Source organism: Chamaea fasciata, unplaced genomic scaffold (genome assembly GCF_029207755.1).
Source record: "Chamaea fasciata isolate MVZ Bird 193981 ecotype frontalis unplaced genomic scaffold, bChaFas1.0.hap1 SCAF_8, whole genome shotgun sequence".
Lineage (NCBI taxonomy): Eukaryota > Metazoa > Chordata > Aves > Passeriformes > Sylviidae > Chamaea > Chamaea fasciata.
The window spans coordinates 3097798-3120846 of NW_027094093.1; the positions used below are offsets into that span (position 1 = coordinate 3097798).

At 45.6% G+C, this 23049-nt stretch overlaps 1 protein-coding gene across 1 annotated transcript in view; it reads right to left on the minus strand.

The window, feature by feature from the left end:
• Window positions 1–23049, minus strand: part of COL6A3 (collagen type VI alpha 3 chain) — a 58383-nt gene that overhangs the window by 27859 nt on the left and 7475 nt on the right. Inside the window, exons 2-10 of the mRNA XM_066189397.1 lie at window positions 21592–21738; window positions 20084–20701; window positions 15642–16244; window positions 11064–11666; window positions 8245–8844; window positions 6421–6987; window positions 3119–3736; window positions 1415–2014; window positions 229–831 (exon numbers count right to left, since the gene is read on the minus strand). Of these exons, the coding sequence (XP_066045494.1) occupies window positions 229–831; window positions 1415–2014; window positions 3119–3736; window positions 6421–6987; window positions 8245–8844; window positions 11064–11666; window positions 15642–16244; window positions 20084–20701; window positions 21592–21679 (4900 nt within the window). The 5' untranslated portion in view covers window positions 21680–21738. The remainder of the gene's footprint in view (window positions 1–228; window positions 832–1414; window positions 2015–3118; window positions 3737–6420; window positions 6988–8244; window positions 8845–11063; window positions 11667–15641; window positions 16245–20083; window positions 20702–21591; window positions 21739–23049) is intronic.

A 23049-nucleotide genomic window follows, 5' to 3' on the forward strand; every position in this document is an offset into this window, starting at 1 on the left:
GAAAATTTTTGTGTAACACTTCATACAGCATTACTTGTGATAGGCACCTTCATCTCCTTTCAAATTTAATTATATTCTTTCCTAACTCAACAACTTCAAAGAGTTCTCTTAATCAATGCAACTAAAGGTTTGGGAATCAAAAGGTGTTATTACAGAATCATTTTCACTTTATACAAATACCACCTATACTCTGTTCAGAAAAGTCTTCAGGATGAATTTCAGCCTTACCAGGCAGGAATGATATGGGTGAGTCTGTTGTAGGTACCGGGAGCTCGTCAAGAATATTCTGCACCCTCTTTTCTAAGGTGGAGAGTCCCGTGAAGTCCTGCACTACGAGCACGCGCCCAGGATCATTGGTAATGACCTGCAGCTGGTCCCTGTCCACGTTCCTGGCTCCCACACCCAGAGGTTTGATGTTGGTGGAAGTGATCACTCTGGCAGGTCTGTCCACGTCATCCTGGGACCTGTCTCCGAGGATGACGACCAGGTGCTGGGGCACTCCATCTTCTATCCTGCTCCCCGCAGACTTGATGAAGTAGTTCTTCACCACGAAGTCCAGGGCTTTGCCAGCGTTCAGGGGGGACCCACCTCTAAGCCTCAAGCGGCGGATGGCTTCCAGGACAGCGTTTTTGGACTTGTGGGTCTTCAAGTAGAACTCAGGGAAGACACCATTGCTGAACTGCACCACCCCAATCCGCACTTTGTTTGGCCCCACTTCCAGCTGCTGGACAATCCTGCTGATGAAATCCCGAATGTGAGCAAGCCCATCCGGCCGAACGCTGTCAGAGCTGTCAATGAGGAAGACTATGTCCTTTTCATCTCCAGAAACATCTGTGGGGAAGTGAGAAGAGAGGAAATTAGTGGCGTGCCAAGCCATTGCTTAAGCTTTGCTGGAGGATTTCTGTGTGATCTGCTGTCATGTGAGGTAAAACCGCATGGCAAAGTTTGGCCCACTTTAGGCATGGTGCTTTGGGGAGCCTCTCCAAAAGGGGCTGTGTGCAAGTGGGAATGTTTGTCTGCCTAGTGTTTGAAGCATGCATTACTCAGAGCCTTATCTGTTTCATTAGTTAATACACTTCTCTGGATTTTTCAATGGTTTCAGCTTTATTTTGCCACAGATTTATGCCTGTTTCCTGTTAGAGCGCTGCCAAGTGGGAATAGGCAATTGTATACATTGTGTGTTTGAATTGAAATTGATCCAAATAGGTGTCATGTTTAGGTACTTGACTTGAAAATCATAGGTTATAATGTATTTAGGTACTTGGGTAGAACTGCCATCTATCTAAAGCTTTCCTTCCATAATTGTACGTGTGCTATGACTTTGGTTTTAACGATGGAAAATCTTGACTTAATAAGAAGGTCCTTCGGGCGACATTTATTTGAGTAGCAACCCAGAAGAGAGCCTGTGCCTTACCTATGGGGGGTTGCACATCTCCCAGCAGCCGCCTGATTTGGTCCACAGTCAGGGTTTCAATTGGGGTCAGCAGCTTCTGCTCGAGGCTGGGCAGCTCCTGGAAGCTGGAGACTTGGAATATATACTCAGGACTAAGGGAGATCTGTATCATCTCTTCAGTGTCCACGTTCTTTGCTATCATCATAGGTGCCACCCCCACTTGCTTGACTTGGAGCGAGGGATACTCCAAGTCGTCGTCGGACTTGCGGGAGGAGAGGACAACCAAGAACTGTGGGACGCCCTCCTCTATGCGGCTCCCGGAGGGCCGGGTGAAGATGGTCTTGGCCACAAACTCCAGGGCCTCGCCCACGTTCACCAGCTGGCCGCCTTTAGACCGCAGCTGCCTCACGGCGTTCTGCACCTCGTCCTTGGTGGAGTGGGTGTTGAGCAGGAACTCCACGTGGGGGTGCTCGCTGAACTGCACCACTGAGATCCTGGTGGTGTCGATGCCCACGTCCAGGTTGTTCACGATCCTGCCAATGAGGTCACGGATGAGGTAGAACTCCTGGGCGGCGTAGCGGGAGCCGTCCACCAGGAAAACCACATCCCTCTTCACACCCGCTGCAGGAGAGAGGGCATTGATCAGAAGGAGAACCAGGAATGGAGAGAGACTAAGCACATCATCTACACCTCTGACCCATGCCTCTGGCCATGGGGATGGTACTCCTTGTCTCCCTGTCTGGGATAACTCTTCAGCAGGAAGCTCTGGGTTCAACCCAGAGACACAACCTGCTAGGCACATCCCATGGGGTGCCAGAACAGCAACTTCCAGAGCAAAGGAAGCGAGAGGGAGCAACAGGACACCTGGAACAATAATTCCTTGTGACATCTCCACCCAAGAAAACTTAGCCTGGTGGCAGTCCTTACCCAGGGCAGGTTGCTTTACATTCAGAACCACCCCTCTTTCTTTGGCTTTGCCCTCCAGGAAGGATTCCATCCCATTATTCTCTCAGCTTCTGCCTTTCCAGGATGACTTTTTGATTCCTAATAAAGTGTTTAATGCAGTGGTAATTCCGGTAATTCAGAGCCTGAATTATCACAGAATATCACACTGAAAAATGGGGATGGAGGAAAGTGGTCTGGCTTAGAAGGGAATGAAATTCCCCAGTGAATTTCTAAGGGACTGATCCAGGGTGGATACTCTTCATCCCAGGCATACTCTGGCTGGATTTCATTCCAAGGGAGACCAGAAATATAAGATCTGATTCTTCTCCTGATGCCCACTTCCAATTTCCCTTTCCCCAGTGAGTGAGTGAGGCAAAAGTGGGAAAAATCAGCATGTCTTACATTTAGCAGAAAGCTGACCTTGATTTTTAGCAGTGTGAAGGTGGCCCTGTAGCACCTACATGACACAATTTCCATTCCAAAAGGAACAGCATGGACGTAAAATCCATCCACTTCAAATTAGATTATGGCAATAGCATTCACTTTGTGGGTCTTCCATGTGGATACAGCATGGATCACCTCGAGGGGCTGGGTTTAAAGGTGACTCAGTTTAATTGTACAGCTCCTCCCAACCCTAACGGCCCCAACAGGGAGACCACGACAGACTTGGAGTCTTAGTCGTGAACATCTTTGTTTTTCTCAGTTTGTGTTGCAGCCATGATGTTACTTAACATCATATTTTGCCACTGCCTCTCGGTGCAGACACAAACATCTTCTCACCTGGGCTGGGTGACGTAAAAACCAGGTCAGGGGCAAGAGATTCTATCTCTTGCTTGGTCAGCCGGATGACTCTGTTGGAGACAACTTGCTGCACCGTGTCCAGCTGGCTGAAGTCAGGCACAGAGATAGCAAAATCTGGGAGGAAGGAAATGGTCTGCAGCTCTGTGAGGTCGGCATTTCCGATCCCAATGCCAAAGGGCACCGTGCCACTCGTCTTCAGGACCACTGAGGGCCTCCTGACATCGTCCTGGGACCGGTCAGCTGTCAGCAGGATCAGGAACTGCGGGACTCCCTCCGCTATCCTGCTGCCGCTGGACACAGTGAACACGTTCTTGATGAGATAGTCGAGGGCTGCCCCGGTGTTCAGAGGAGACCCTCCCATGAGCTTCAGCTGCTGGATGGCGCTGACAAGATCTGCTTTGTCCTCGTAGGTGTCGAGCAGGAACTCGGGCTGGATGGTGTTGCTGTACTGCGCGACAGCCACGCGCACCTTGTCGCGGCCAACGTCCAGGCTCTCGACAACATTTTGGACAAACGTCTTCAGGAGAGGGAAACCTCTTCTGACACCGTCCGAGCCATCAATTAGAAACACCACATCCTTCTTATCTCTCTCAGCTACTGTTTGAGACAAGTAAGGGAAGGGGAGGGGGGGAGAAGTGAGATTTTCTTTTGCAGTGATTAATATTCTCCTCATTGTGAACCAAAGGAGTACGAAGCTTGGGGAGGGGAAGGCAAGGTGTTGGGAAAGGTGGTTGGGTTCCTTTTCCATTGGATGCAATCCCTGCTGAGGAGGCAGATGGGTGGAAGTCGATGGAAACTGGAGTGCAGCACATTCCATGCCTTACCCACCAAGTCATAGAATCACAGACCCACAGGAAACAGGGTGCCAAGGGACTTCTGGGTGCCATCTCCTGCTTGAGGCTGGGAGAAGTCAACAGCTCCCAAGGGGCATGGGAAGGTGACATATGGCTTTGCAACATGCAACAGGAGCCTGGGATCTTCTGTTCCCAAGAAACAATGAGTTTCTGGATGAAATGGCATATGAGGAGTGCTCAAAGGGAGATGGTGAAGAGAGGGAGAGAAAAGCTTTTCTGACACATTACTGAACTTAGAAATAAGTACTTCTGAAAAGAAATTAAGAAATTGCCGGAGAGTCATCCAGCTGAAAATGCTGAAATGCTCTTCTAAAATGCTAGATACTGATTTTTGGGGCTTTCTCTTTACTATCTTCAGGCAGGAAAAAACATGCTAATTGTGACCAAACTATTCTTCTTTAAAAAAAAAAAAAAAAAAAAGTCAAAAAACCACAAAGAAGCAAACAAAAAAAAATCTCAAAATCAAGACCATCAAGTGTCAAAGATCAGAGAACTTTGACCTGTTATGCTACTTGACCAACAGAATTGCAAAGCTTTGGCTTGGCCAAGCAGAAAACATCACTGCCTCTCAAACACAGCAGCTGCTGGATGACATCCCAGAAAGTGCTATTGGCTTGTTTAGAGCAAGGTCGAGTGGGACACGCAGGAGCATGATCTGCCCCTCTGAAGAAAATATTCATTATCTACTTATGAATGCTTAGCCATATAAAGAGTTAACAAGGGCAGCTGAATTCTTAATGAAGACTTCAGATCAAATTTATTTCTTAACAGGATTGTTGGAAACCTGGTGGGTTAATGCATAGGGATATTAATGTACGTGGGAAGAGGGAGCAGACATTGCCTGGTATATCCCAGTTTCATATACTTCCTCTAAAGTTCAGGAACAATGAGAAAGTCGTATTTAAAGTCCCTGTGAAGCAGATAAAGAAGAAAAAAATATGGTTGCTCCTATGGAATGGATGTCTTTTAGCCAAGAATACTAGGGAAAACTGGGTGGATGCAGCTATCCCTGAGCAAATAACACAATTATTAATAGTCCTCGGTGGTCAAAGGGATTCCAAATGGTCTGGACAAGACAGAAATGGTTTTTAAAAGGGAGGATGGAATTCAAGAGCACTGATTGCACAAGTCTTGGCTGAGACAGAAGCTGCACAAATATGGGAAGGGTCATGAATCCACATGGAAAGGATGGGGTAAGAGTTGACAGGGGATGCCATTGTCACACTCTGGTCGTATGGAGCAGGCTAATGTTGGGGAAACAAGGGTGAAAATGTAGAAGAAAACCTACAAGACCTACAAGGAAGGATTGAATGAGCTGGGTTCATGGCTGGTGATACGAGGACCGAGACAAGACCTACACGTCAAGCCTAAAGTAGATGAAAAGGCTGCCAGACAAAATTTGGGAGCGAGCTGACATCTGTATCCTCCTCAGGTTGAAGGAGATGTAGAAGGCTCGAACTGTGACTAGGGAGACAGAAGTGTGCCATGGAGGAAAAGTGTTGGCTGATAAAAACAACTGAACAGATTGGTCATGGAATCTGGGAAATCTCCCCCAAAGGGTTTCCAGAACAGATTAGATCAATGTCATCTAGTTCTGGGCAGAAAGATCCTGCTGGGGACAAGGGTGTGGCAGATGGCACCTTGAGATCCCTTCTAGCCCTATTTCTTTTTTTATGTTTCTATGATTCTAAGTCCATCTGCCCCTTTTACGGAGAGAAGATATAGATGGTATTACACTTTTCCTTGTTTCCACCTCCTGTTGGGAGATGAGCTAATGCTCCAGTTAAGGCTGCCTCAGGAAATCACACAGCTGGACATGCACAATTTCCAGTACTGCGGTGTGAATTTATTGTTGTGGCCATGTGATTCTTTTGAAGACTTTTAAAAAATTATTCTTCAATTAATCCATCTCATCTACTAAGCTTGAATGGTAACTGAGTCAAGAGCATCTCATTTATTGGTGTGTTTGCAGAAAATGTAGAAACTGCCATCATATCGTGGAGGAGATAACAGAGTAAGAGTGGATTCCACTCTTCCAGAAAAGGCAGGATGGCAAGAGAAATTGGGACAAGCCAGTATTTGCTTCTTTTAGCCCTTGCCCAGCATTTCACATCAATTAATGCAACATCTCTGGGGCAAAAACATCCTGTTATTTCAAGTTTGTCCCATGTTCTACACACTGGAAAGAGCACCAGCTGCAGCTCTTGCAGCCAAACAAAGGCATTTTCACCACTTACCATTAAAATTTGGTTTGGAACTTAATGCCTTGCTGGGTCGAACTGTGAATAGAGGAAACTCCAAGTACAACAGCAGTTTCTACACAATCATTTTAAACATCACCAGACCCAGATGCTCCAGTTACCAACTGAGAGGGGTGCATGCAAGTCATGCCTTTCAGCCTCTTGGAAACCCTGAGACTCTCTGTACCTGTTGGCTGAAGCTGGACTGTTCTCAACAGGTTGACTACGTTTGGCTGAAGTTCTGAAATCCGTTGGAGGGATTCAACGTTCAGAAGGAATTGTGGGGCATAGACAATCCTTTCCAGCTCTACGGGGTCAGCATTTTTGGCTTTGATACCAAAGGTAACAACTCCAGCATGCTTCAGGGCATCTGATGACTTCTCCACATCATCGTTTGATCTCCCAGCAACAAGGAGGACCAAAAACTGAGGAACCCCTTCTTCGATCCTGCTTCCAGCTTCCTTGACGAACAGCGTTCTTACAGCTTCATGAAGTGCAGCTCCAATGTTCAGTTGCTTCCCAGTTTTAATCTTCATCCTTTTCACTTTGACAAGCATATCTTGCTTGGATGAGTATTCAGCAAAGTCAAATTCAACTTGGATGGTGTCACTGAACTGAGCTACAGCGACTCGTGTGGCATCGGAGCCCACGTTCAGGTCAGAAATGACTTTATGTACAAAATCCCGGACAGCAGGAAAGCTGCCCAAGAGGTTGGCTGAGCCATCAATCAGGAATAAAACATCTTTCTTGCTTTCTAGAATAAATTCAAAAATGAAAAGAGGGGTGGGGGGGGAAAAGAAATGAATGCATTTTTCTTCTCATATGTCATCCTAGAAAACTGTCTACAAGTTAGCTGAGTTTCAATCTTTCGATATTTTCATTTACTGAAGTATTCAAAGTCTGCAGAACTATACAGCATCTGAGGAAGAAGGGGAAGCAAGGACATGTCTATCCTAAGACTCAATAAATTTGGGCATCAGACAGAAATACCATACATTGCATCACATCAGATCACGTCATGAATTGGCTGATTCAGTGATGTTTAAGGTCTAGAAGTATGTTGACAATACAGACATGAAGTAAAGCAGCAGTGGAGGGTTGGTTGGGGTTTTTTTTTCCTATTTAAAGGCTCGGTGGACAGCAAACAGACCGTTCATGCACATGTACACAAAACACTTTCTGGATCCTCTCCCACTTGCATCACAAGGAGCATCTAAATCCATAAAAGCCTTTCACCTGTTTCAATTTGATGCCCTTTTGATCTCATTGAAAACCCAAGGCAAACCCAAGCCTCTTGTACCTTCATGTTAATCTTAATGGTCGCCTTTCCATACTAACCCATCCCAGCTGTTCTTATGTCTTCATGGCCACATAGCCACAATAATGCAATTCGTGAGAAAATACCTGTTTAAAAAGGGTTAAACTTGCCAAAAGTCTTTGTGTTTAATATTGGAGGATAACTTTGAATTTCTGGTGTCAAATCCAGCCTCTGTGACAGCCTGATGACATCACTTTGACCAAGTGGTTCTGGGGATGGATTTGTTCACCTGTCTGTTCCTCTGCTCCTCTGTGCTCTTTGGTATGACTTTAACCTTTCCACACCACTTCTTGTGGTCAAAATCTCATGCTCCCATTGCCCGATTTAGGGCACATGAGGCATTTACAGGTTGTGGCCCTATTATGGGAACAGCAAGGGAACACCAGAGTCAGTGATTGGTGGGCACAGACTCACTCAGGTCCTCCTTTGGTCCTGACCTACCAAAAGACTTAAATAAGGTGTGGTAACAATAACTTGAACAAAATTAAGAGCTGCCAGTGTCAAGCCATGTATTCCTAGAATCATAGAATGATTTGGTTTGGAAGGGACGTTAAATATTATCAGGTTAATCACAGCCATAACCACTTTGATGACTCAGGGCTTGGACACATGGCAAGGTGTACAATGGAAAAAAGAAATTCACTTAAACAAGATTAACTTCATGCAGTCAGCATGCAGGAAGGTAGGTATTACCTGTTGGGGCGAGTGGAACCTCTTCCACACCTCCACTAACATATGTTGTTATGGGCTTATTTAACTCCTGGGGTAAAGCTGCCAGATCACTGAAATCATCCATAAAATACACCATTCTTGGGTTAAAGGCAATCTGTTCAAGCTCTGCCTTATCCGCATTCCTAACGCCGACAGCAAAAGTCAGCACTCCGGCCCGAGCTAATTCATTGGAAACTTGGAGGAAGGGATCAGCAGAGCTCCCTGCCGTCACCAGGACCAGCACCTGGGGCACTTGCTCATTTATTCTGCTCCCAGCGGCCTCCGTGAAGTGATTCGAGAGCACAAAGTTCAGTGCGGAGCCGGTGTTCAGCACTGACCCCCCCTTGGGCCTCAGCTGCCCCAGGCGCTGAATTATGTCAGATTTGGTTTGGTAGGAGTACAGGGAGAACTCTGTTCTGGGGGTGTCGCTAAATTGCACTAAGCCAACTCGCATTTTGTCACTGCCGACATCAAGGTAGTTAACTAGGGTGGCAACAAAGTCCCGCACAAAGGGGAAGTTGGCATTTCCAACGTTGAGTGATCCATCCAAAAGAAAGATGATATCCCTTTTGGTTACTTGAACTGCAGTAGAGCACAGAAAACAACATGAGACAACACAGAAAACAAAAATGGAATTTTTTTTTTTATCATGTGTGCATGCAGCAAATGCCGTACACGCATGTGAACTGTGTTGGGTGGGGAGAGAGAGGGAGAGGAGCAAGGGTGTGATCAGCACAGAAGTAGCAAGGACCTTGCTGGAAATTACTGAATTGGGCAGGGAAGGATTAGCAACTCTTTTAACTGTCAGGCTCAACAGCTACCTGAGGATACCTGCCTTCTTAAGCTCTGCACTTTACTGCCTGTTGTTATAGACATCCATTTCATGGGCTGTTGAAGGGGGAGAAATTTCCCACTTTTAGCACTAAGCAGCCAGCTCTTGGTTTCTTTTTTCAAGGTTAAATCCCTCCTGGGCTATCTCCAAGTATCTGAGCTCCAGGACACAGGTCTACATCCCAAAGACACCACAGGGTCATCACCCTGTGCTCCTTTTTTGCTCTAAACACATCTAGATCACAGAGCAAAATGCCAAGCTTTTAAATAAAATCTCAGATAATCATCCAAGACATCCCCCTAGATGCCTTCCTCCAAATGAGTTACTCAAGGATTTATTTATGTCCATTGCTAATTCTGCCCATTATATTTTTTGTTTAAAGCATTCCTGGCTAGATTGATCGATTCTCTAGCTTGCCTTGTCTCTGTAAGCTGCTGTGCTGAATATAAAATATATAAATACTGAGCTATTCAGAACGAAAAGGAAATAAAGGGCTCTTTGGCATACAGGGATTGCTCTCAGATTTTACAGATGGTCTTGGCTTTCTGTATTTTTAATTTTTCCCAGAAAAGTGCCATTCAAGGCCCAGGCTGAGACAATAGCCAGTTAAAATGCAATTGCCCCATGTCAAAATCAGTTTTGTTACTACCAATAAAAATTTGTGGGGGTAGGACATGATCCCTTGCTTATTATGTATGTGAATAGCTGTGAGCACAAAAAAAAGGACTGGAAAAATAGAGAAGCTGCATGAATGACCTTTAAAGAACAAGAAAACACAGGAACATTTTTAATTTACATTGAAAAATAAACATGTCAGGTTTGGTGTATAGCCATGCAAAACTGTATTAGCTGGAAACACACTCTGAAACAAAGCTTATTAAGTGATAAGTCCTGTGATATTCATCTTCATTAAGGACAGGTACTGGCAAACTGATTTCAAAATGTCTTCTTTTCATGTAAATTAGACACAGGCTTTAATTCTTTCGGGACTCTTTCCAAACATTCTGTTTCTTTTCCACTGCGGTTTATAATTTTAAATTACGTGAGAAACTAGAAAAAATATGGACACAATTCAACAACTACTTAAGCCAATGGGAACCTCACTACTGATCTTACTGGGAGCTGGAAGAAATCCTGGTTTTCTAAGGTTCATATGCCATGAGACAGAAATACAAAGTTCAGATATGATCTAGTGCAACGTGGATTTCACCTCAAGCATCTCTACTGTGAAGAAATCCTGAAAAATTTGATATAAAATCTCCATGCACCTGGAACATCTCTTGAAATGCAGGGGGAGCTTCCTCAAAAGACACGACCCTATCATTGGTTTGTTCCAAAGTCTACTGATGTCAACGGCAAGGACAATTAAAAAGAGCCCACTGGCTTTGTGGAGCTTTGGATCATCTTCCAAACAGATTGAATGAAAATCAACACTGAAATATCTTTGCATGCATCTTAGGGCTTGAGCTGAATAAATCATAAGAAAACCAAGTATGTTCTTAAAGGGTGAGTTTCAGTCCAACAATATCAGCTCTGAACATCTCCACAAATTCACTTATGTTCTTTACACACCAATGAAACCTCTACTTTCCTGAGCAAACACCCACTGTGGATGATTCCCAGACTGAGGAAGCGACTTTCACAGGTATCCCATTCATAGGCTACACAGACCCTAAGAAGAGCAAAAGCCCCCACTGGACAATTTGGGTACCTAACTAGTAAAGCACATCTTCCCCATCCAGGCCTTTAAATGCTGGTGACAAAACCAGAACAGGACAAAAAATCTCCAGGAAGGAAGGATAAAGCTGTAACAACAATCACGCTACCAAGTTCACTGACCTGTTCATGCACTCACATTTAACCATGCTGGAACATGCATTTGATGTGTTTTTCCCCTACATGTCATAGAACAAGAATTGGCAAAACTTATAAACCACACCTCCTTAATTAGAAAAAGGCCATTAATTACCTGGCGGTGGCTCTGGAACAATCAGTCCTCCAGAGAGTGTGCGGATAGGTGACAGCACTTCAGGAAGGATGGCTTGCATGAACTGAAGGCGGAAGTCGTTTGGGTTGAACACAAAATCTCGTTCATGAGCGATTTCTTGAAGCTCTGCCAGGTCGGCATTTCTCGACCCAACGGCGAGCGTCACTATCCGGCTCCTTTTCATCTCCGCTGCAGCTTGGTCAACAGCATCCCTGGACTTACCCCCAGTGATGAGCACCAGCATGGGGAGCACCCCTTCCTCCATCCTGCACCCTGCAGAACTGGTGAAGAAGCTGGTCCTCACAAAGTCCAGTGCCGAGCCAGTGTTGAGTGTCGTGCCACCCATGAGCTTCATCTTCCTCACATTGGCCATCACATCCTTTCTGGTCTGGTGGGTGTTAAAATAAAACTCTGGCTTCACAGTGTCTGCATACTGTGCCACCGCCACTTGGATCAGGTCGGGTCCAACCTCCAGCCTTTGGACAATTTTGGCAACAAAATCACGAATTGCATTAAAGGGGGCAGCCCCCAAAGCAGTTGAGCCATCTATCAGGAAGACTATATCCTTCTTGTTCACTTCAATAACTGCAAGTAACACATGAACATCGTGTTAGCCTTCAAAACACTCTGCACTCTGTATCTATGTCAACAGCTCAGCAATGTTCAGGACCTCTTGTTTGCTTGGAATACTGTTACTCTCAACGCCTTTAAAAAGGTCTTGCTTTCCAAACAGAATTATTTTTTTAGGCTCTAGAAGAGGACTAATAGTAAATCGGACTGTCTCCCCCGTTCTAAAACACCGAAGACTTGAAGAGTTGCAAAACCTGTGATTTTTACACACTTGAATATTAAAATACGTGTACATGTAAAAGCAAGAATGAAAGGCAGTAAGGAGAAATCTTGGCACTCAAGGGGGCACATGAAATAAAATAAGCAGGTGCTGCTCCTTCTATCTGCAGAGGAACCACTTGAATGGTGGTGGTTTGGTATGAGAAGTATTAGGTTCCTGAGAGCAATGACACAAGGAAAGAACAATCTCCACCTATTCAATATACCTGGATTTGGGGTCTTCACATCCTAAATCTTATTCCTTATCTAACAAAAACAAGTTATGGTTTTTCTTGGCACAGGTGGCCCAGTCATGGATGAGCTGGATTATGTTCTGGTGGCCATGTCTTTAACAAACAGGTTCCCTGGCTTGTAGCTTCTGAAACTTTATTATTGATGATGGCACAGGACACAGAAAGAGCACAATTAGCTTTCCGGTGCCCCAGCTAAGTTTGAAGAAAGTTAGTTAGGGAGGAAAAACCCCCTGTTGTGTGGCATTGAAACCAAAGCATCATGATATTTAATACAGCAAATATATATTTTTAAAAGGTGGATATTAACAACAGCAATGTGATTGTGTTAACAGCATTAAACATGACTGTCATGGTGCCTAATCTTAATATCATCTTTAGACAAATCCTCTCACATCACCCCCTCCCTGATTTCATGCCATTGACGTGAGAAAGGAAACTTTGTATTGCTTCCAAGTTATGCTGGAGCACTGTGGATCATTGTGTTATGTTGGGCTTGGGGTATCCTTAAATCACCCACCCACCTAAGAGCTCCTGAGATGCGTTCAGGATTCAAGGAGACAGGTCCATCCCACACCCAGTGCACAGCCTGTGGGGAGAGGACACCCAGTCCCATGGGGATCTCACACCCCTCAGGGCAAGCAGTAGCAAACACTGCCTTGCCCTGCCTGGATGGAGAAGAGCAGCCCCCAGCCCATCAGGGCTTCTCTGCGTGGAGGCTGTTTACTTTGGATTTCAACAAAGAACAAAACTTTAGCTGCAGTCCTCATTGGCCAGACACCAGCTGGCCAAGGATAGCGGTGCTTCCAAAGGCTGGATGCAGTCAGGTTTTTCACTTCGGGTGAGTGCCATGAGACTGGGCTGCCCCGAGGGGTGACTTGGAGCTGGGGATGACATCTGTGACTCGGCTGCCCCTCTGCCCTCAGACCCTGAAAGACCTGCCTGCATCAGCAAATGTGAACCTCTGCAAATGCCTCTCATCAAGTCGTGCTGGAAATAGTGCCATTAAGGACCAATTGTGAAAAATGGAAGTTTAAAATTGCCTGCCGTGGTGCTGTCAAGCATAAAATGATGAGGACATGCACAAGCAAACGTGGTGGTGCCCCCCTCAAGCCACAACCAGTGAGCTGCCAGAGGTCTGCAATTGGCTGCCCAGGCTGTCAGAACAGACCTACGCACAAAGCAACGAGCATTTGTGTAAATGATCCCTTTCCCAGAGCCATGATTTCCAGCATTCATCCCTCCAGCCAGGTTTTTTTTTTTTTCCTCCTCAGTTACTCCAAGAGGAGAGGGCTGGAAACAGGAAACTTTGGATAATGGATAGCAAGGGCTGACATCGCTGCTTTGTATGACCCAGGAGAAACACCCAAAGCACATCCTTAGCTTGTCAGCAGCTAGAAATCCAAAAGTGGAGAGCCTGGAAACTTTTGACTTTTGGGGGAAACATCAAAGGGGCTTTGGAAAGATGAGGCAGGCTGGGAAGGAAGAGTTCCCTCTGCTTCTCATTCTTGTTGCAGCTCTCAAATCCTGCAGTATTTTTCCTCAGAGGAATGCAAGAACCAAACCCAAAACACACAGGAAGAAACAACCCACGGGTATGGTTTGCATGGACACAATTAACACAAAAGCCTTTAAGCAGGGCTGTGCACATCTCAAAGGGCTTAATCCAAAGCCCTGTAAAGCTGATGGCAAGTCTCCCAAGAATTTCAAAGGATTTGGGATCGAAGCATTGTATCTTTGACTCTCAAAGCTAGAAATGTTGGAGGGTGACAGCCTTGAACCCAGCCCTGCATAGTTCCGTCCTCATTGCCATGTCAGCTGTCTGGTGAAACACCTCATCTAACACCATCATCCAGGTTCTCCCAGGAGGTGAAGGAACAGAAAGCCACTTTGGCACACCCCTTCATCCCAGGATGAACAGCTGGCCAGCCAAAGTGAAGCTAGATGACTTCAGTATTTTATAGGAGCGCTTGGCACCTTGGAGGGTTTGGCAGCCCTTTTAGGCTGCAGCGTCTCCCAAACTGCTTTACCCTGCAACCTTCCAAGTTTTTGATGTGAATCAAGCAAACCAGTCCAAATTGATTTCCATGGATGCCAGGGGTAGGAAATTCCCTAAAGGTCCTTTGAAAACAATCTACTTCCCCATTTAGCATATCCATCTGTATGTAACTGTACAGGCTGACGTAGCACCTTCTACAAATGAGCTGGCACTTTAAGTGAGAAATATGCAAGTGCAGATGAAACAAAATGTACCAAAAATTTTTAACCTTGCCATTCAAACCATTAAAAAACAGGCAGGAGGGAAAGAGAGATTTTTCACTGAGTTGCATGGATCCCAGTACACACATTTTTGCTCCACATGCTGACTTCGTATTATTTGGCTAAATTTGGTTCTTGTGGGGTGCTACAAGAAAAAGTTCTTAATGTTCTTTCCTGGAATAATCAAAGCAGGGTCATAAAGTGATCTCTAAGGCAAATGCCTCCCTTTGATTTGAGCCACAGGATAACAATCATGTTTAGGCATGGATCAGTGAAGACATCTGGAATGCAGTTTTATATGTCAACATACACCATGAGGAACAGTGTGTACAGAAACTCCAGACTGACAACGGGATCCCAAAAGTGCTGTTCGCATCCTGTTAATTAAGTGCAGAAGCTCCTCTGCAATACGACATACTGTGTCTTTCATAAATCACCTATGTGCCCCATAAATCCAGACATTCATCATTCTACCACACCTGAGCTGATGCTAGTCCAGAAATAGTGTCAGTGGGACTTACGGGTGACAAAGTGACCTAAGGGGAATATTACCACCTGCATTTTTAATTCCCATGGCCTCGTGGAAAGCTGTAAACTTTCTCAGCTGATGGGTCAAAGGTAGGGATTTCACTTCAGAAGAACTAAGGACTGTTCAGTTTTTAAGTTCAACGACACAGTAATGTCGCCCTTTTACCAAGGGCAGCTCAGAGCTTCCGTGAGTTGTGGAATATTACTGTTTAGCAAGCAGATAATTTCAACTCTGGAACATAGGGATCCATTTAGCATTCCTGTTACCTTCCTCAGCCACATTTTATGGTCATGACACTTCCAACTGACATATAATGTAAGCTTACATGGAATAAATATTTTTACAACTGGCAGTGCTGCAGTGTTTACTCCCAGGGTGCTTAGATATCTCAATAAGGATTATATGAGCTTTTTTTATTATACCCTTTTTTTTTTCAATCCTCTGCTCCTGTCTTTTAAAACACCCCATGTCATGCCAGTTATTGCAACAAGACCTCATGTTTTTTGACAGATAACCCACTGGGCCAATGAGTTTCTGCACAGAAACATCATTTCTCCATAAGCAGACCAGAGAGATTAATTGAAAAAAAGAAAATTAAAAATACTTAAAGCTTTAAATATGCTGGTAAAGTGTGCAAAAGCTCAACCATTCATCGATTCACCGAAATGCAAGGGTCTAGAAAGGCATACATACCTTCAGTCACAATGGTTGGGGCCGCTAACAAAATGAGTCTTTGGGCCACTCCAACAATGTTGGGCAGTAATAATTCTTGAAGAGCATCAAGGTTACGGATATCCAGGGCAGTATAGGCGAAGCTTCCATCAGTAGCAATCTGCTGCAGCTCTGCACTGTCAGCATTCAGGACCCCAATGCTAAACGAAAATATACCAGCTTGCTTCACCGCTAACAAGCCCTCTCGGATATCATCACTAGACTCTCCACCACTTATCAGTACTAAAATCTGAGGCACCGCTTCCTCTATCCTGCTGCCTCCCGCCTGGGTGAAGAGGTTCTCCACCACAAACTCCAGTGCCGCACCGGTGTTCGCCTCCTCGCCCCCGCGGAAGCCGAGTGCCTTCACGGCATCCAGGACATCCGCCTTTGTGGAGTAGCTGTTCAAAGAGAACTCGGTTCTGGGTTGATCACTATACTGCACCACCCCAATGTGTATCTGCTGAGCTCCAACTCTGAGGGTCTCAATCAAATTTACAAGGAAATCGCGTATGGCTGGAAAATTGACACCTCCGATGTTGTTTGATCCGTCAATAAGGAAAATAAGGTCAGCGGACTCTTGAGCTTTAAAAAAAAGAAATGCAAAAGGTGAAAGCATTAAAATGGGTGATTACATGCAGTTGTAACAGTGTTCTGACATGTTTCTTGGAAAACCAGTGAGAAACACGAAAATGAGAAAACAAAACAACGTGATCACTGAGGAGGTGACTTTTGCCTCTTAGTTCTGCATTCTGATTGAATATGAGCTCTCAGGCCCTTCCCAGCAGCATCCACAACCCATCGAGGGAGGCCTTGAGTGGAAACAACAGTGGCCGTAGTAACATGGTGGTTGGCAATACTGGCATGCAAGGAGACACCTTGGCAAAATACAGTTTTTGGAAATCTAGATAATATATTCCATCAGTGGCCAGTACTGTCCAAAAATTTAGACAGAGCCAAAAGAAAAAGGTGGGCTAGGGTGGCAATTCATGCTGAAGGTAGAGGGTGAGGAGGTTTTCATCATTGCTGCCTTCTATTTTTTGGGAAGAGAAAAGCCAACATTTACTGGATGCAGGGAAAATTTCAGCTTCTCTGTCAGGATTCTGCTCTTTTGCTGGTTAAACACAGAGGCTGAATATATGGGTATCTCCCACCATGAATAAATATTATTTAAAATGCATTTTTTAGAGACAATTGAAAAGGTTTTAGTTATTTTTCTTGGACTGTAACTCTTTGACCAGCTGCCAGCATCCACCTGAAGTTATGTGTCTAGCAGGCTGACCCACCCAGTTCTCAACCCAGGCCATGCAAAAATTGTGTCACTTTAAATATTTTGCACAAAGATGGGTTGATTATTGCCAGAGGGGTCTGGTCTATGTTTTTCATAGGGATTCTGGATATTCAATCAAGGAATGCAGAATCAGGTTAAAAAAGGGTGATGAAATCAGTCATGACACAATTATCCAACTCTAGTTGTTGTGACCATACCCAGATGATCACATGAGAATATACACACACCAAACAAAGCTTGCACATGGCATGAACGTGGTGTTGAGGGGGTGTATTTTTGCTGTGAGACTTACCAAAGCAGACCCAAAATGCCCTGGTGTCTGCTCTTATTCCTTTTGCTCAACTACTTTTACCATTGACATCACCAAGAGCTGTATGCATGCAAAAAAAGAATGGGGGGGTAAAAACCCCAAAGCATGCTCGGATGTTTCCATTCTATTACTCTCCACTCTCATTAAGAACTCAAATTTCAGACTGTTTGCAAATGAATGACAAGCAACATTCGGAAATCTGTCTCAGTCAGCTCTCAACTTTTGAAAGCCAAAGATGATACCAGCAGCAGAGCTGACATGTGATTTAGCAAGGCCAGGAATAAACCCGAGGTCTTTGCTATTAACCAGCACTGCCACTGAATTATTTATTTATTGATGATTTAGTTATTTTTCTAGTACATGTTTTCATAAACCAGGAGATTCAAACAATGCCACAATTCCAGCAACAAAGGAGAAGGTCTCCAAATAAGCATCACTCCCCTGGACCAACTCAATGGCCAGTGTTGGCTCGGAGGAAATTACAGGGTTCAGAATTTCAAGGAGCTCCAGATTTATTTTTCCATCAAGGCAAAATTTAGAGGTGCTTAGGCTTGGTTTTACTGAGCCATTTTCAGTTGGGATGTACACATTCCACTTCATCGTAAAAATGAAAGGGAAATCTCACAGTGGTTTTACCCAGGGACGCTTTAGATATCCTGGATATCTTTTGGGAGGAACAAGATTCCAGGCACTAATGGGTTGCTCCCACTGACGAGAAAACAGATAAGAAACAGATGCGTTGGATAATTTGTCATCACTGTAAAAAAACCTTGTACTTCAGTGCACATTTATGGAACAAGCTGGTGTGGAGAACAAATAAAAGCATGCTGGTTACACAACTAAGCAAGGAGGGTCAGATGAGACAGACAGCTCAGATTTAACAAATACTTCAGGGCAAACTCAGGGCTGACTGTTGTATTTACGTGAGTCAGCTCCAGGGACTGCCACAGACCAACAGGTTTTTTTCTCTTTACTGGAACCAGTACAGGGCTGGGGCTTTTGTACACTTCCATTTGATATTAGGGCTCGTTTCTAACATAGCATCCATGGCACTTTCATACATTTTAATGCCACATGTTGTTATCAGCTGAAAAACTGACTTCTTAAACTTTTATGTTATTTGTACCATGCTTTGCACACTGTTATCATCCAAGGTTTAGGACCCGTAACGTCTTTTCCCATGTTTAACAATACTCTGTATATCACCCATGCAAGTCACACAGAGGCAATGATACAACACCATGATTAACTTAAATTTGTGTTATAAAGGTGGGAAGGAAATGCTTGCAAAAAATACCTTTAAGCAGAAACAAACTTGGAAATGCACGATATACACAAAGTAGGAATTTGGCTTTAAAGCTCTTAAAGGAATGTCCGTGATTCCAGATGTTTCCATTCAGTGGGGTTACCTGCTGGCATGGTCCAGAGGAGGACAGCCAGTTTCCAGAGACCAATTCCCCAGCTGGGGAACAACAAGGAAACACTGGGCTCCTTCATGGCTAAGATGCCCAACAGCCACCTGACTGCTGTCAGCAGGTTGGGTGTAACATTCATTTTCCACATGTATTGGTGTCACTTCCTTACCGTTAGTGAGCCTTTTGTTATATTTGTGGGGCAGCTATTCCCCTGTAACTTTCCTACAACCTAGATATTTGCCCTGTCAAGCGCTTTGCACAACAAAAAACACACATGAGCACGGACTTTTGGTGTTGCTCGGTGTCATGCAGTGATGGAGAGCACCCAGTGGGGCTGGCATGAGGGTTAATCAGGCAAGACAACACAGGGGGATTAATGTCACACTGCCTCATCGCACTGCTGTGGCCTTACGTCGCCCCACAAGCTCTTGACCTTCAGATGGAGTCTCAGGAATAAAAAGAAAGGTTTGATCCCCAGGACTTCTGTTTTGAAAAACAACAAAGCTGCTCAGAAGGCTCTTGCCATGCTGGAATTTCATAAACAGAGAAGGGATGGAGGAAGACTGGTTTGTTTTTTGTTTTCTGGGGACATTGGGCCCTGTGTTGCACTCAGTGCAGGTCAGTTGAAGCCAATGTGGTTTGCAAGGAGGTTTCAGTCAAGGGAAGGGTCTGGTGCTCCAGCAGGTGGAAGCCATAAGCTCACAGAGAAGACTCCAACCACACACCTTCTCCAGGTGCATGAGGAGAGAAGCTAAGGGACAGCAGGAGTGAGCTTTCAGCTGAAAAATTCCCCACCCAGCTTCTTTTGCTGTCTTCAGCCAAGAATGTGACTGTCTGGAATGGCACACTGCACAAGAGTGTGACTTTCTGGAATGGCACAATGCTTATCTCCCTGTCCCCCCACCTGGTTCTAAGGGGACATCCATCATGGTGTCCCTGCAACCAGCAGAGACCTCTGGAAGTCTCCAGAGGATTTTCAGTCAGGGTCACCATCTGGTCTGGTGCGTTCATTCGCTGTTTCCCCACCTTGGGAGTGAACAGGACAGGGCAATTTACTAACTCCACAAAGCTCCCTACGCCTGAATTTCCACGCCATATGTACCAAAGGATGGCCACAAAGTGCCAGGGCAATTTACTAACTCTGCAGAGCTCCCTACGCCTGAATATCCATGCCATATGTGCAAAGGATGGCCACAAGGTGCCACTGCCCATTCAAGGATTCATGCCCTGACTCCTGGCAGCTCTGGCTCAGTCTGCAAACATCAGCACTTCGGCAGCTGCAAACACAGGGCCGTGCACTTCAAACCTTTGTTTTTAAGCCTCTGAACGTCCATCTCAGTCTTGCCCCTACAGAGTGGCAATGCCAAACAGCACAGTGCCAGCAGATACCACCAGTCACAGCCATTACCTGTGATGTCTTTAACCAGTCCTTTGGCCCCAGCCTTTTCTGGAGTCATGGAGGAGCGGACACTGGCCACTAAGTCCCCAACTATGCCGTGGAGAGTGGTAAAATTCTCTAGGTTGAAGTGGTGCGTATCGAGGGGTCCGCTCGCTCCTTCCTGTAACTCCCCTTCCACCGCGTCCTGCACGCCGACCGCAAAGAGGTTTACACGGGCCAAGTCAAGGAGAGATGAGGGCAGAGCCACATCACCCCGTGGCCGTCCGTCTGTTAGCACTACAATAACCTGGGGCACGCCTTCACTGGCTCTGCTTCCAGCAGCTTTAGTGAGGTGCTTCTCGATTAGGTACTCTAATCCTTTTCCAGGCTCGGCGCCTCCCCCCACGTAAGTCATGTTGGCAATATGGGACAGGACGTCCTGGGTGGAGGGGTGGGTATTTAACAGGAACTCTGTGTGGGGGTTTCCGCTGAACTGGACCAGGGCAAAGCGAAAATCATTTCCTCCCGCATCTAAAGCTTTTACAACATTGTACAGAAACTCTCGAATGAGTTGGAAGTGTTCCTTCCCAACGCTCCAGGAGGAATCCACTAGAAATATTATATCAGCCACGGCAACGGTTTGGACAGCTTTAAAAAAACAGATGGGGGTTTAGGATTTTCTATCGGCCAGCACAAGCACACCTCCTCTTCCTCCTCCTCCTCCTCACCCAAACAACCAACAGCCTCCTTGGCACAGTGAAAGTGAAGCTCAGCTTCCCCTTATTGCCCGCAGCCAAATAAGAAGCGCTGGAGAACAACCACACAGCCATCCTGGCACTGCAGGTGCTGGGGGGCAGCATGCCACCTGCCCTGCCCAAAGAGGGGGAACCGAGGTTCTTCTGCCCTCCTACACCCCTGCCCATGGGTTTGGACACCAGCCCCAAGCCAGGCAGAGACACCGGCAGTTTCGCCTGTGAATTCAGGCTCATCCAGTTTCTAGCTGCCTGTGTCTCTTGTACAGTTTTTGCTGGCTCCGTGGTGGTGCTCAAGGAAGGAAGGACAGCTTGGTTTAAGCAGCCTGAGTGCTGGCATGAATTTTCTGAACTTTTCCTGCTGTTAACACCTGCTTGGTGACACCAGCTCCGGTCCCAAAGGCGCCAGCACCACCTCTCTAAACAGCCTTTCTGCAGATCAGTGACAGCACTCTTCTCACTGCTAAAAGCCCTCCTACACATGCAAGGAGGGCAGAACAGCTCTGCCCAGGAGAAGACCCTCTCAGGACCACCCTGAGTGCAGGTCCCACACCCTGGTGCCCTGCAGAGCATCCTCCACGGCACAGCACCGGCCAGGGTCATGCTTGGGGAGGCACTGTGAGTGTGTTGGGCAAGGCCTGGGTCCCAAGGACCCTCAGCAAGGTGGGAGCTGAGGAGCAGAAGGTCATCCATCCACAACATCCCATGGACATGCATGTTAAACACCAAACAGTGCCAATGAGTGGTTGTACAGGGCCAAAATCAAGTGAAGCAGCCTGGGCTTACCTGCTTGCTGCTGAGCACCAACTGAGCCAAAGCCTGAGAGCAGGAGGCAAAACATTGCCACGAGGGGCAAATGTCGATGTTTCCTCATTTTGCTCTTTTATGACTTTTCCTTTTATTCTCTTTGTTTCAAAGCACCTGATGTGAGACCTAAGGGAGAAAAACAGGGAGAGTGAGAAATAGTGGCAGTGCTGGCCAGGCGCAGATGAGGCACGAGGTAGAAAAGCCAAGCCATGTGGGTTTACAAGGCTTTTGTGGCACTTTGGCAAGAAAAAAAAATCTTTGCTACTGGACAGAGTGATGACTCACATAATTGACCTTTAATCACCTCTGTGGAATTAGATTTTTTTTTTCCTTTTTTTTTTTTTTTTTTGGGCCATGCTGTCCCGGGCAAGACATAATATATAGGAAAATGCCAAGGTTTCTACTACCACAATACACAGTGGCCTCCCACCTACCCTCCCCACCCATGGATGGCCAGCTGATACATCTTTGCCAACATATTTCCTCTTGCTGTTGCCTTTTCTCACTTTATTTCTTCCAAACACCACAAAAATTGCCCTGAACATCCCCCTTTGCCTCAGCTCACCTTTCCAGCTGTCCCAAATATGCAAATGGAAATTTAAGCACTCCAGACCCAAGTGAGACACATGATCTGGCTGCACAGCAAAAAGCCCTTGGACTCCCCCAAGCTCAGAGCCCTGGTTGTGGAATAGCCTGAGCTGGCTAATCATATTTTGAAAAGGCACCAAGAATAATATTTTATCTGCTGGAGCCAAAAATAAAATTTAAGCAAGTTTCTTATCTGTGATCCACCTGGCAAGCCTTCTGAAACAACATCTCTGCCATGAAGGCAGTGTTTCTGTTGTCATAGAGATGACCAATTTATTATTTAACCTTCATTTCCAAGCCTACAGAGCAGAAACCAGCAAGGCTTGCTTAACTGGGAAAATATCCTCCCAAAAGGGAACACAGTGATTTAATGCCTTTCATTTCCCAAAGGGGTTCAATTACTCAAATCAGCCAAAAGTGACTCCAATACATCAAACTGTTAACCAGGTCATCATAAAAGAAAAAAATACAATTCAATTTTCTTATTACCATCCTTGCCAATTCCATCAACCCAGACAGTTATGACCAATACAAGAGCCTAAGAGGACTAAGGGGAAGAGTAACTCTTATTTTTGACGAAAACTGTGGTAATTACACTGATGGTCATTGCTGGCATGGCTGGAAAGAGAACCACGAGTTGAGAATATGGGAAAATCGGGACATAAGGAGCTAATCCCACTTCTGCTGAAGAGACACTCCTCAAAGATATCAGAGGGTAGTTCTGGCAAAGGAGGGGACAACTTCCACCTGGTTTCCTGAAATCCAGTGTTATCCTGACACTTCCTCTGGCTCCTTGATTGTCAAAGCTGGGCTGGGGTCTGGTCTTACTTGAGAGAAGAGATTTGCAGC